Here is a 12,733-nt window from a genome sequence, read left to right as displayed (position 1 = left end):
GCTCTGGGAGGAGGACAGCTCCGCCAGCCTGGCTGCTAGGGTGCGTTCCAGGAACACAGACCTGGGGAAGGAGGAGGAGGAACACCACAGTTACCCTTCATTCAACCCCAATGAAGACCCTCTCCACAGGGCGCTAGGCCGTTTGTTGAAGTTGCAAAGGAGTGGGAGACAACAGACAAGGTCACCACTATAGGAACAGATAGCACTCGCAATATGATGGCAGCAGCAAGGAGGCCACCGTTCAAGCATATGCTCTGTGTAGCGCCACATTATACAGAGGGTAATCACAGTGGCTCTCTGTGACAGCGGGTTTGACAGTGCTTTAGCCAAGTGCCATAAAATAGTCTGACATTTCAAACACAGCAGTGCTGAAAGTTCAACAAGCCTCTCATGGGCAAGAAGAGCAGTCACTCGTCCAGGATGTACCAACACACTGGAATTCAACTCTCGATAAAGCGGGTCCAACACAACAAAGACCCACTGAAGGCAACGCTGGCACAGCAGGAGCACAACTCAGCCATGCTAACCTCAGCTGGATATGACAGGCTGGGAAAGTTGGAAACACAACAGACGAAAGAACACAAACCTGTCATGGCTAAAAGGTAGAAACGGCTCTAGATTCCAGATTCAAGGACCCTCAGGTGCCTGCTCAGAGCAGAGAGGGAAGAGGTGTGGCGAAAGCTGAGTGAGATGCTGAGGTCAGAGATGCGGGTCAGGGGGGCGCTTAGGTGGCGTGGCGGGTTAAGCGCTGACCATGTAACCGCAGGGTCCCCGGTTCGATTACGTCCGGGGACATATCCTGCATGTCATCCCTCCTCTCTCTCTCACCCATCCTTCCTGTCTAAATCTTCACTGTAACTGTCAATAAAAATGAAAAATATGAGTGGGACTGCCCCACTCAGAAAAAATTACCGTATTTTCCGGACTATAAGTCGCACCCGAGTATAAGTCGCAGCAGACCAAAAATGGGCCATGAAGAGGAAAAAACCACATATAAGTCGCACTGGACTATAAGTCGCATGGTTCAAGGGAACGGGCTTGGCGGAATCAGCGGGGAAAGAAGACCCTGTTGAGCTTGACTCTAGTCTGGCACTGTGAAGAGACATGAGAGGATTTGTAAGCCCAGGAAGGACATAATTCACGTTGAAACTTCTTCTGAAAGGTTAAGGAATACTTGTATTATCGAGTGTAAAGTCCGCTAGCTAGCGCGGGGCTAACAACATGGCGTCGCGGAGGAAAAATGAAACTTTGAACAGCCTCTAAAAGGTAATAAATGACTTTAATATCGTTTCTAACGTCCATAACATTGTGTATAAGGTCCATAACATCATGTTTAATGTCCACATTGTCGTGTTTAATGTCCACATTGTCGAGTATAATGGCTATTCTATCGCGTATGAAGCGCTACCGGAAGTAGCAAAATGCTACTCGCGGGTACAACATTGCAACGTTAAACAGCCTCTGGAAGGAATAAATGACTTTAATATCGTTTCTAACGTCCATAACATTGTGTATAAGGTCCATAACATCATGTTTAATGTCCACATTGTCGTGTTTAATGTCCACATTGTCGAGTATAATGGCTATTCTATCGCGTATGAAGCGCTACCGGAAGTAGCAAAATGCTACTCGCGGGTACAACATTGCAACGTTAAACAGCCTCTGGAAGGAATAAATGACTTTAATATCGTTTCTAACGTCCATAACATTGTGTATAAGGTCCATAACATCATGTTTAATGTCCACATTGTCGTGTTTAATGTCCACATTGTCAAGTATAATGGCTATTCTATCGTGTATGAGGCGCTAGCGGAAGTTACTCCTTGGTTCATGTCAGTCAGAGATTACCGTATGTCAGTTCATGTCAGTCAGAGATTATGAATTATTGATATATAAGTCGCACCTGACTATAAGTCGCAGGACCAGCCAAAGTATGAAAAAAACCGCGACTTATAGTCCGGAAAATACGGTACTTAAAAAAAAAAAAAAAAGAGATGCAGGTCAGAGTCAGAATCTGATGACGAGGCACTGTGCACAGACAAAACTCTAGACAGGTGCCCATGGTAAGCTGGCCCATACGGCAACGTTTTCTTGGCTACACATGCCTCGACAGTGTAATGCGAGAGAGCGTTTTCGTTGGCAGGCCACGTTGTGCAGAAGAAGAGGTCGGCTCAAGTAATGTTATTCAGTGTGAAAAGGGACTGTTCACGTTGTCTCCTCAGAGGCACTAGGGCATTCAGTTTCTTAAATAGGCCTACTCACTGTAGCATTCATTTGGGTGTGATGTTACTTTGCAAACAATTTACAGGCAAGCTGTTTACATTCACTTTTTAGGAGACGTTACTTTGTAACTGTTCTTTATGTGGTTGTCTGCTAATTAAGGCTGCAATTCATTATGGACGTTGTAGGCAAAGCACTCCCTGAGACTGTTTTTTTACGAGTTAAGATATTCTAATCTTAGCCCCGCGGTGGTGTAGCGATGAATTGAGAATCAAGGACCCCAATTGAAATAAGCCAGTGGCTTTCTTGGGTTTTTATCCTGTTAGTTGACCTTGTATGTAATATGTACTTTCATGTACCTACTTCTGCAAATCTTCTAATAAAGTTTTCAATCAATCAATCAAAAGCGGTCTACGCACTGGCCGCTAGTGCATGCTGCCCACCGGGGCCGGGGTTCGTATCCCGGCTCGCCAGATCCAGATATGGCCGAGGCACACGGGAAGCGGCATATTGGCCGGCCGCTTCCGAGGGCGGTATAGGAGTATTTCTGGACTAGGATCCGTCGCGCAACACCGCCCCCTGGGCGCCGGAATAACGGTACTGGGCTCGAGGAGCCAGTCAGCCTAGTCTGCCTGGCGGCCTCCTCTGGGACTGCCGGCCACGGGGTCGTGCGGCGGATCCTATGCAATAGGCAGGGGATAATTGGATGCTACGTTGGGTTAAATTGGCTACCAAATTGGGTGAAAAAGGGATAAAATCTGAAAAACAAATAAAAAAAATAAAAAAAAGATATTCTAATCTTATTCAGAAATCATCAAAACTAAGCTGAGATGTTATAATAAAGTAAAGAATATAGTTCCTCTAACCAGTTTGTCATGCATTTCTTTATTCCAACAATCCAATTGTTATATCTCCCCCCCAAAATACAAGTAAATACAAGTATTTAAAACTTGATAAATCACAGCCTATTATTGTGATCAACTTGATTAAGATTGTTATAGATTGACAGCACTAGTTGATATGATTGATATTTCGAGGATGTTCATTCGTACAGTGCAACATCTCAAAGAAGTGAGAGCGATATGCGAAAGAGGAAAGAGGGGTGTGGGTGAGGTACCTTCTGATGGATGTGTCGTACTGGCTGTCTCCTACGCTCTCTCTCACGGTCACCTCTGTCACGTAGAGCTTCAGAGTTCCTGAAACAGTTCGAGCAGTGATTGAGTAGTAGTTATTAGATGAATACACATAGAACCAGCATCTTTTCATGATAGGAATACGAAATAGGAGTATAGATTGTGTGAGTTAGGACATATACAGTACAGGCCAAAAGTTTGGACACACCTTCTCATTCAATGTGTTTCCTTTATTTTCATGACTATTTACATTGTAGATTCTCACTGAAGGCATCAAAACTATGAATGGACACATGTGGAATGATGTACTTAACAAAAAAGTGTGAAATAACTCTAAATATGTCTTATATTTTAGATTCCTCAAAGTAGCCACCCTTTGCTTTTTTGTTGTTAATAAAATAAAAAATGTTTGTTGTTAATAAAATATATAATAATAATATTATATATATACAGTATATATAATAACATATTATTATTAACACATATTATATTTAATATTATTATTATATATTTTATTAACAACAAAAAAGCAAAGGGTGGCTACTTTGAGGAATCTAAAATATAAGACATATTTAGAGTTATTTCACACTTTATTGTTAAATACATAATTCCTATGTGTTCATTCATAGTTTTGATGCCTTCAGTGAGAATCTACAATGTACCAAATAGTCATGAAAATAAAGGAAACGCATTGAATGAGAAGGTGTGTCCAAACTTTTGGCCTGTACTGTATACATCAGCATCATTGTATAGACTCTGCTACTGTATGTAACCGACTAGCAATGACTAGGCTTCAGTGGAGGTTGGTGGAGGTAGAAATCTAAGGATGGGCTCCGATGGAATACTTGGAACGGAATGAGGAATGGTATCCAACACGTGTATGAGGAATGGCAGCAAAACACACGTGGGTTTGACACCGTTCCTCATTCCGTTCCAAGCATTCACAACGAGCCCGTCCTCCGATGTCTACCTCCACCAGCCTCCCCCTGATAGAGTTCTAGATTTCTTCTAAGGTACCTGACGTGGGGGCCTCTCCCAGGCCTGACGAACAACTTTTACAGGAGACAAGCATTCTTTTTCTGGGTTTCTACAAGACAAGAACAAACAAGAAACACCGTTTTACATCACCTTGATGTAAAACTGTACGGAAAAATCAATAGCAGAGACAGGCTCGGGGGAAACAGACCAAGACGAAGAGATAAGAGCATTGGAGGTCTCCTGAGTGCCCTAGAATTTACTCCCTTTTTTCTTATCTATTCTCTTTTTTTTCTTCTGTCTCTGTGTGTGTGTGAGAGGGCGATAGAGACAGAGAGAAAGAGAAGTGACTCGTCTCAGCGATTCACCGCCCCAAACCCACCTGCTTGTTTGGACTGGGGCCGGCGACCGGCTCGGCGACGGCGCAGAGTTCCTGGGTGAGGGTCTCCTCACAACCGCCGTCCCGCGCCAGGAGGAGGAAGGTGTCGCCTAGTAAACAGTCCTCCGTCCGGGGCAGCAGCTTTAGGTTGGCGAAGGGGTCCGGGTGGCAGCACCAGTCGCCCACCAGGTCGTTCCAGTTCCCGTTGGGCAGAGGCAGCACCCGCCTGAACACCCTGTTGAACGGCAGGTATTATTATTATATTATATTAGAACATCACCGTGTCATACAAGAGGCGGGGGGGTGACTCTGGCAGTAGTGGTGAATGGTGATATGTAGGACGTCTCCTTGTGGTTGAGAGGAGAGGAGATTGCAGAGTATACAGGCCTCCTCCGGCCTCCTCCGGCCCCCTCCAGACTCATCCATCTCTCTGACTGAACCCATCCTCTCCACGTCTGGGTCTCATATCACAGCAAGAGCTAAATAATAAACCCTCCTCCTCCTCACCTCTCCTCTAGCAGCCTGCTCTCACAGCTCTGACAGTGGAAGCTATAACTCTCCTGGACCTGCAGCCTCTCCATCACACTCCCCCAGGAGGGCTCTGTTATGAGAGAGAGAACAAGGAGACAAAACTAAATAAACAAGCTCAGAACAGACTGTCGTCTTGTGCCAGGGAGAGAGAGGGGCCATAAATAAACGAAAATCCGTGGCGCCGTGGCAGTGAAAGCCGCTCGGGGCGGAAGCGTCCGATCGATGTTTTTTGATTGGACTTGTCAAATGAGAACTCCCCCAGCTGTGCTTGTTGTGTTGGCTTCCTCTGGTGGCTGGGTGAGGCGGTCAATTACCTCGCTTCGCACCGTAAACAAACACCATAGGAAAACACAGAGGACGGAGGTCTGTGAGGTCTGGGCTCTGTTCTCTCTGTGGAAGAGGAATGGGAGCCCCGCACTCCTCTGGTGAAACGGTCAATACTGAAATGACTTCACTCTTTCGATTGAATGGTGGTCGTTTTTTTTTTTTTTTTACTCACTTCATCATCAAGATTATTATGAAACAACTTGATTTTTCCGACTGAAATGATGATAGTGTTCTGTCTGTGTGTGTTTGTTAAGAACAGAAGTGATTGTGTTTGGGTGTGTTATGTGTGTGTTACCTGTATCTATTGTCTTGTCAATGTTCAGACGCAGTCTGAAATGCAGCTCCTCTCCCGCCTCCCAAGGTACACCGGTGAAGGGCCCCTCCTCCACGAGGCTAACCCCTGATGGCAGCTCCAGGCACTGAAGGCCCTCTGGTGTCTGAACATGGATGGAGGACTCTCCCCGTGTCACAACTGCCTCTCCAGCACTCCCAGTCCAAGGCTCATCTCTCCTGGGAGGGGGACGGACAGACGGACGGACACACGCAGACAAACACACACTCTGTCAAACAAATTGTCACATATTGCTGAGCACACACACTTTAGACAACACGCTGTCCCCAATTAACAATACAATTGGATTCGGTGTTCATCATTATCTCTTACAGTCAGACATCCTCACGTCCATGGCTGGCCAGTCAAGACAAATTGGACTGCTTTCCCTGACTTTGTGAGTGAGTGATGGACCATTGTGTGTGGGGTGTGTGTCTGCGTGTCTCAGAGAGGCAGTATAAGGCCATTCATCACAACCTTCGCCACCTGTCCTTATCGTACCCCCTACCTCCTGTCTGCTGCTGCCTCAGCTGAAAGAAAACAGTACAATGCGTTCATAACAGAGTGGAAACCTGCTGAGAACGCACTGCTGTTGAGGAAAAAAGGCTGTCGGCCAACTGAAGATTTCCTTACGCTCCAGATGGAGTAGCCCTTTATTAGGCTAGGTGGGAGGGAGGGAGGGAGGGAAGGAGAGAGAAAGAAAGAAAGAAAGAAAGAAAGAAAGAAAGAAAGAAAGAAAGAAAGAGAAAAAGAGAGGAAGAGAGTGAGAGAGAAAAAGATTGAGAAATGGTGAAGATGAATGAGAGAAAGAAATAAGAGGGTGGGCTAGGTACACACAGACACAGACACACACACACACAGACACACACACACACACACACACACACACACACACACACACACACACACACACACACACACACAGTGTGTTTGGCGAATATAGAGCACATATTGTGTTTGCAGTGGCACCTCTGATGCACTCATGCACGGAAGATGCAGTATGTTGCCCTATGCTCAATCCCAGGGTTCCATGCAATTATTTCCACTAGCCAGGCAATGTGTCTCTGTCCTCGCTTGAGACAACTGCAATCCCCCAAGGAAAAACACTAAAACATGTTTCCCATCCAAGACGGTCATTGAATCACAACTTGGTTGGTTTGGTTGGAGCGAGGATGCAAAGGGGAATCATCTTCTGGTTCCCCTTTGGGTCAAGAGACATTTAATGAACCAACCTACCTGACATACTGACTGTAGAGTTATTAGACAATGGGAAATGCTTGTTCAGCAAAGTAACAGTCTAGGCTGCAATCTACGGGATCCCTGATAGTACAGTACCTATCAGTCTGTCTTCCAACTGATCCAACATCTGTGAACTGGATTCCATTTGCTACCAAAAATCTATACACTTCTGGAGATTTACAGCTCCACCGCCCCATCTAGTGGCATAACAACATATTGGCAGCAGCAGTTTGAGCAAGCAGGCCCTCTGTGTGAGTGTATTGGCGCTTTTCCATTGACCAGACCGGTACGGCTCGGTACAGCACGCATTTGTATCCTACCCGTACCGTACTTTCAGAAACGCTTCTCCATTATACACAACAGACCTGGAGCGAGCCGGGACAGTAGGATGAGTTAAGCATCATAAGAGCACTTCACTTTAATAAGTGCCGCTATACAGCTCAACAGGGGGAAATGCGATAAGAATTATGTCAAAATACAGCACTATCATGCACAGATCAGCCTTAAAACATGTACAAACATGTTAGATGTATAACGTTAAGACAGGGAGCGATGTATTTCTACGGAAAGGCTGTGCTTGACGCTTCCATTGGACTGACGGCGGGGCTCATACAATCTCCGCGTTTGTTATAGATACGAGTGCTCCGGTGTCTTGTTGGTAGTCAAATATATTTATTTATACAGCATATGGATGGAAACGTTTTTTTTTTCAGAATAAAAGTCTGAAACGTTTTTTTTTTCTGAATACAAGTCTCAACCTTTTTTTCTGAATAAAAGTCTGAAACTTTTTCTTTTTCAGAATAAAAGGGGTTGCTTTATAGCCCAGCATCCACACACCTGATTCAAACACTCAACCAAGAGCTGTGACACACAATTCAAACAAACTCAGCTTACATAACCAGCGGCGATGTGGGAGTGTGGCTATAGTAAACAGTTTAGGAATGAATGTCTTGCTTCATTCAATCACTTTCCTTTTATAGAAGGGGGGAACAACATGTTTACTGTACACTTGTATAATGTGTATTAATATAACAATGTATAATAGATTCAACACTGTGCCTTTAGAGAGCACTCTGTAGAAGAGTCCCCTAAGATGATGTTGTCTATGCAGGTGTGGCTGACTCTCCTCTGATGACCTGGGGTGAGATAGAGAGCACCCCCTTCCGCCTGGATGGGTCTGACACACCGTATGAGAGAAAGCATGGCCCATCATTTAAGGTATAATCTAATGACTGCCCTTGTACTATCTACATTTCTCTTGATCTATGTGTCCTACTTTGGTTTTTTAAATTGTTGGTTCAGAGCAGTAGAAAAGACATTATTTGACATACAGATTCCAGAACCAGGAAGAAGAGAGGTTGGGTTTGAAAATGGCTAATGAAGCTGCAGCCAAAAACCGGGCAAAGAAGCTAGAAGCATTGAGAAAGGTCACAGAGAACCTTGCAAGGTAGAGGACATTTCTGGACAATCAATACAGCTAATGCTTATCCCCACAGCCTACTGTTGACATTTATCATTGTATTTGACAAAACTGCAACATGTGTCTGTCCCATGCGAACCCTTTATCAGGCACTATTTTGGATGCCATTCAATTGCATGTGCTCTGCTGTTATTTGCACTGGTTGCTGAGGAAACCCTAATGTCTGTCTTGCAGTTTCACCCCGAAAGGCCTGAGCCCAGCACTGACTCCTGCCCTTCAGAGGCTTGTAAACCGGACGTCCAGCAAATACACAGACAAGCTCTAAGGGCAAACTATACCCCCTCACCCTCACACAGAGGAGCAGGCTGCAAGACTCCCCTGGGGTCCACTCTCTCTGGTACTCCGACACCAAGCAAGGCCAGGACCCCTGCATCTCAGGACCCAGCCTCCATCATAGACGACCTTCTGCAGCTTCCCAACTCTATTCAGGAATATTTGGGAGTTCATAATTGTTCCTAAGTTGTTGGATGGTGTCATAGTATCTGAAACCCTGATGTACAGTAGATCGATGAGTAATACCGTCAGGGTCTGAAAAGCATCGCCTAAAGCTCCCTTCACCTTGTATGCCTGCCTGCGTTAATTTTCAAGATGAGTCCCACACAACTGATGCTGGGCTTGACAACTTAAACATATTATTCTTACCGTAGCTGGATATCTAGCTAGTTTCTCTCTCCCATCGATGCAATGCTGCTGTGTTGTCCTCATTACCACTAAGGTTAGGGTTAGGTTTGTCCTGTTCTTCCCAGCTATTTTGAAGCCACATCGTTTCTCTTCAGCTATTACAGTGCATTGTGTTTGGTATGTCCTGTATAACATGATAGCCATCTATGAGCAATGTACTCACTGTATATAAGATGATGACCAAGGGGCTGAGTCCTGTTGATGGGGCCCAATGTTCTGTAGGCTACAGTATTTGTTTATTAAGATTTCATAAATATGCTATATTGTCCAAATTTGTCTTGTTTTATCAAATGTTCCAATTATTTTCATTTCTTGTGCTGGTTTATTATGAACAACATGTAAAATTGCAGGAAACTAGCACAAATAATTGGGTGGGAGAGAGGGTGCACAGTTTTGGGTCGCTCCACCGCCCAAAGAATATCACTCCAAACTTTTGGTGAAACTTGGCAGCCCTGGTCAGATGTTCTTGCTGGTTTAGCTTAGCTAACAAGTTGAAACCGAATCTCTAGACCATGATTGAGATCTGGTCATCACTACACCCAGGTTCTATACTGTGTGACGATAGTTCACCCTTCTTGACTTCGAGGAGGAAGATATATAGCCTTTATTTATGTAAACCAGCTCTTTTCCCCTCTTGTTTTTAGTCATTCTTTTTTCCAAGCACCAGGGGAGCCCCCCCTCCTAAATTTCGTTGTATGGTACCTGTACTATATTAATGACAATAAAGACCATTCATTCATTCATTCATTCAAGATGCCATACACACACAAGGTACTCACCCCCCTGTATGGCTAACAACGTTAGCCAGTAGTAATCAACACATACCTGAGAACCAGGAGGCCACTCTGCAACCGCCTTCTTAGTTCGAGAAACATTGCAACTTGTTTGTCATTTTCTCCCATTTTCCCCGAGTTCTATCTTTTGATGAAGACGAGGGCAGCAACTGACTAACGCGTTAGCTAGTCAAAGACACACACACACACACGTGTGGAGAAAATGTGTCAACACAGAGTGCGAACAGTGATCCAATCCCAAAGCGTTAGCTAGCGATTTAAATGTCTGTCAGAACTCTGAATTGAACAAAATCAGCAATACAAATCCCCAGGTTATCATTAACGATGTAACTAACCAGCTAATCGTCCAATCTAGCGGTTTTAAGGCAATGTCTGTCTGTGGGGAAACAAGCGGAACCTTTTCTTTTACCGACACACCAATAAGAGTCGGACGAAATAGCGAACGTACAGCCAATCTGCAATGCAGTCTGGGAGCTGTCAACTGGGGGCTGCGTTCGTAAATTTTCTCCGAAAATCCGATAAGCACTCGTGGAATGCCTCGTGTCCAATTAAATGACTCGCTCCCTTTATGACGTCGGATTCAGCGTGCGCTCCGGCGCTCTCGGGTCGAGTTTCCGAACGTGACCTGGGATTGTTTGGGCTTTTGTGACAGTAGGGTCTTTTTTTTTTTGATGATGATGGGTGGTTTCCTTATTTGAGAACGAAGACAAATGACACACCGAGCTAAGAATAATGTAGGATATATACTTGATTATCCGACCGGTGAGCTGTAATGCTTTACTTGACGATCGAGCACGGAGGGTTCTAACCGAGTGACACCGGCGGGGCCCAGCAGAGGCAGAGCCAGAGCCAGGGGAGAGAGACACTGACACACTGACACTTATTTCATTCCTAAACTGTCTATCTAAGTTATCGAGTGACTTCGGGGGTTCGCCGATATATCCCTGCTTAACGGTAAGGGTTTAGCCGTCATATTTAGGCACATCTTTGGCTGTCGTTGACGCTTGTAAACATTCGTCGTTGAGAGAAAATAGCTGATGTTATGAGCTAGTAGGTGTCGTAGAGTCAAGAGCTCGTTTACTGTTACAGTGACATCAGACTGGCTGAGTGTACCTGGATGAATGAATGAATGGTCTTTATTGTCATTAATACAGTACAGGTACCATGCAACGAAATTTAGGAGGGGGGGCTCCCCTGGTGCTAGGAAAAAAAATACTAAAAACATAAAAAACAAGATACAACCTCTGGGAGCGCCTTTACTTTGTGTTTTTTACGGTGGGGGGTGGGGTGGGGTGGGGTGTGGTGTGGTGTGGTGTGGTGGTGGTGTGGTGGTGGTGGAGTGGTGGGGGTGGTGTCATTGTGTTGTCGGGTTACCAGAGATGAGACTGCTGCCCTCCCTCCCACTGGCCACGGATCTAGGATCGTTACTCAACCTGACTCAACCACTGGCCGTTACTCAACCTGAACCCACTAGGGAAGTGAAAACACCGATCAAACTGGCCCAGGGTCAGTAGAGTCTCATAGCTCAGCAACTTCACCTGTTACTGCCATGACGGTTCGGTTTGTTGAAGAATGTAGGCTAGTTAGACTTGTTTTTCCAATTGACATATCTTGCTAACAATCAGCAACTTTTGGCCATTTTCTTCAGTACTACTATGACTGTTCTTTCTCCTATAGATTCGCTCTTTACTTAAAATGACACTTTTCCAAGGAGCAAAGATTCCATTCGGTCCCCTGTCATACAGCCACCCCACCCCACCCTAAACAAGAGCACATTTCATTGCTAGGCAGCCAGGGCCATCATGTGATTCCTGTACCATGCTGGTCCATCCCTTCTCTAATTATCAACCACAGGAATTTGACTTTCGGGGCCTGGATTAAATTTCCATGAAAATCAGTGAGTTATTGTTGAAAGAATGGCATTGTAGTTCAGACCCAACACTACCACGTGCTGCTGTAGTCAGTCTGTCCAGTTGTGTTGTCTGTTGTCTGTTCGGACGCCTGTCTTTCCTCCTCCTGCTCTCTCATCTGTCTCATTGAGACGGGTCTGTCTGTAGGTCACTCATGATTCAGCACTACTGTCTCAACCAAACACATTAAGCCTCACTCTTTATTGCTGCCTGCCAGACTTTGCTCCTAATGTATACTGTAGACTGGTCAATAAACCAGACCTGGTGGAAAATATGTTTGAAATAGCCTCCTTGTCCGGGAGTGCCAGACAAGCGCAGGCAGGGCTTGCAATTGTAGGACTATTTAATTGTTTCAGTCGTGTTGTGTGAACTCATCAAAAGAGGCTAATTTGAAATTATTTGCAGTCCAACTTATTTTTCTTTTTATTGCAATAGAGACATTAGAGATTTAACAGGAAGGCTGGATGAGAGAGAGAGAAGGGATGACATGCAGGATTATGTCCGCGGCCGGAATCATACTGTGAACCCGGTTACATGGTTGAAGCTTAGTGTGTTACGCCACCCACAGACGTCATGTGAGGATGATTAAGTAGAGATGTAGCCCTGAGGATAAAGTTAAGAGTAATCTTGGTAGTTCTATAACTGGTGGTAACCTGTCTGTTCTCCCCCTCCCCCCCTCCCCTCTCCTTCCTGGATGTAGGTGTGATGTGTGTATGTGAGCCTGGCGTGGCCC

The 12,733-nt window shown here is 45.1% G+C and overlaps 1 protein-coding gene across 1 annotated transcript in view; it reads right to left on the bottom strand.

Annotated features, from left to right (window-relative positions):
* The window catches only part of ube3d (ubiquitin protein ligase E3D), a gene marked incomplete at its 5' end in the record, with an annotated part of 19,014 nt that extends 8,816 nt beyond the window's left edge, over positions 1–10,198 (bottom strand). Inside the window, 7 exons of the mRNA XM_080540990.1 lie at positions 3–61; positions 3,338–3,416; positions 4,371–4,440; positions 4,711–4,942; positions 5,215–5,308; positions 5,861–6,075; positions 10,122–10,198. Of these exons, the coding sequence (XP_080397116.1) occupies positions 3–61; positions 3,338–3,416; positions 4,371–4,440; positions 4,711–4,942; positions 5,215–5,308; positions 5,861–6,075; positions 10,122–10,198 (826 nt within the window). The remainder of the gene's footprint in view (positions 1–2; positions 62–3,337; positions 3,417–4,370; positions 4,441–4,710; positions 4,943–5,214; positions 5,309–5,860; positions 6,076–10,121) is intronic.
* Positions 10,199–12,733: the final 2,535 nt, after the last annotated feature.

The sequence above is a fragment of the Nansenia antarctica genome (genome assembly GCF_963989245.1).
Source record: "Nansenia antarctica genome assembly, chromosome: 10".
Classification (NCBI taxonomy): Eukaryota; Metazoa; Chordata; class Actinopteri; order Argentiniformes; family Microstomatidae; genus Nansenia; species Nansenia antarctica.
This window is presented reverse-complemented; position numbering and strand designations above follow the sequence as displayed.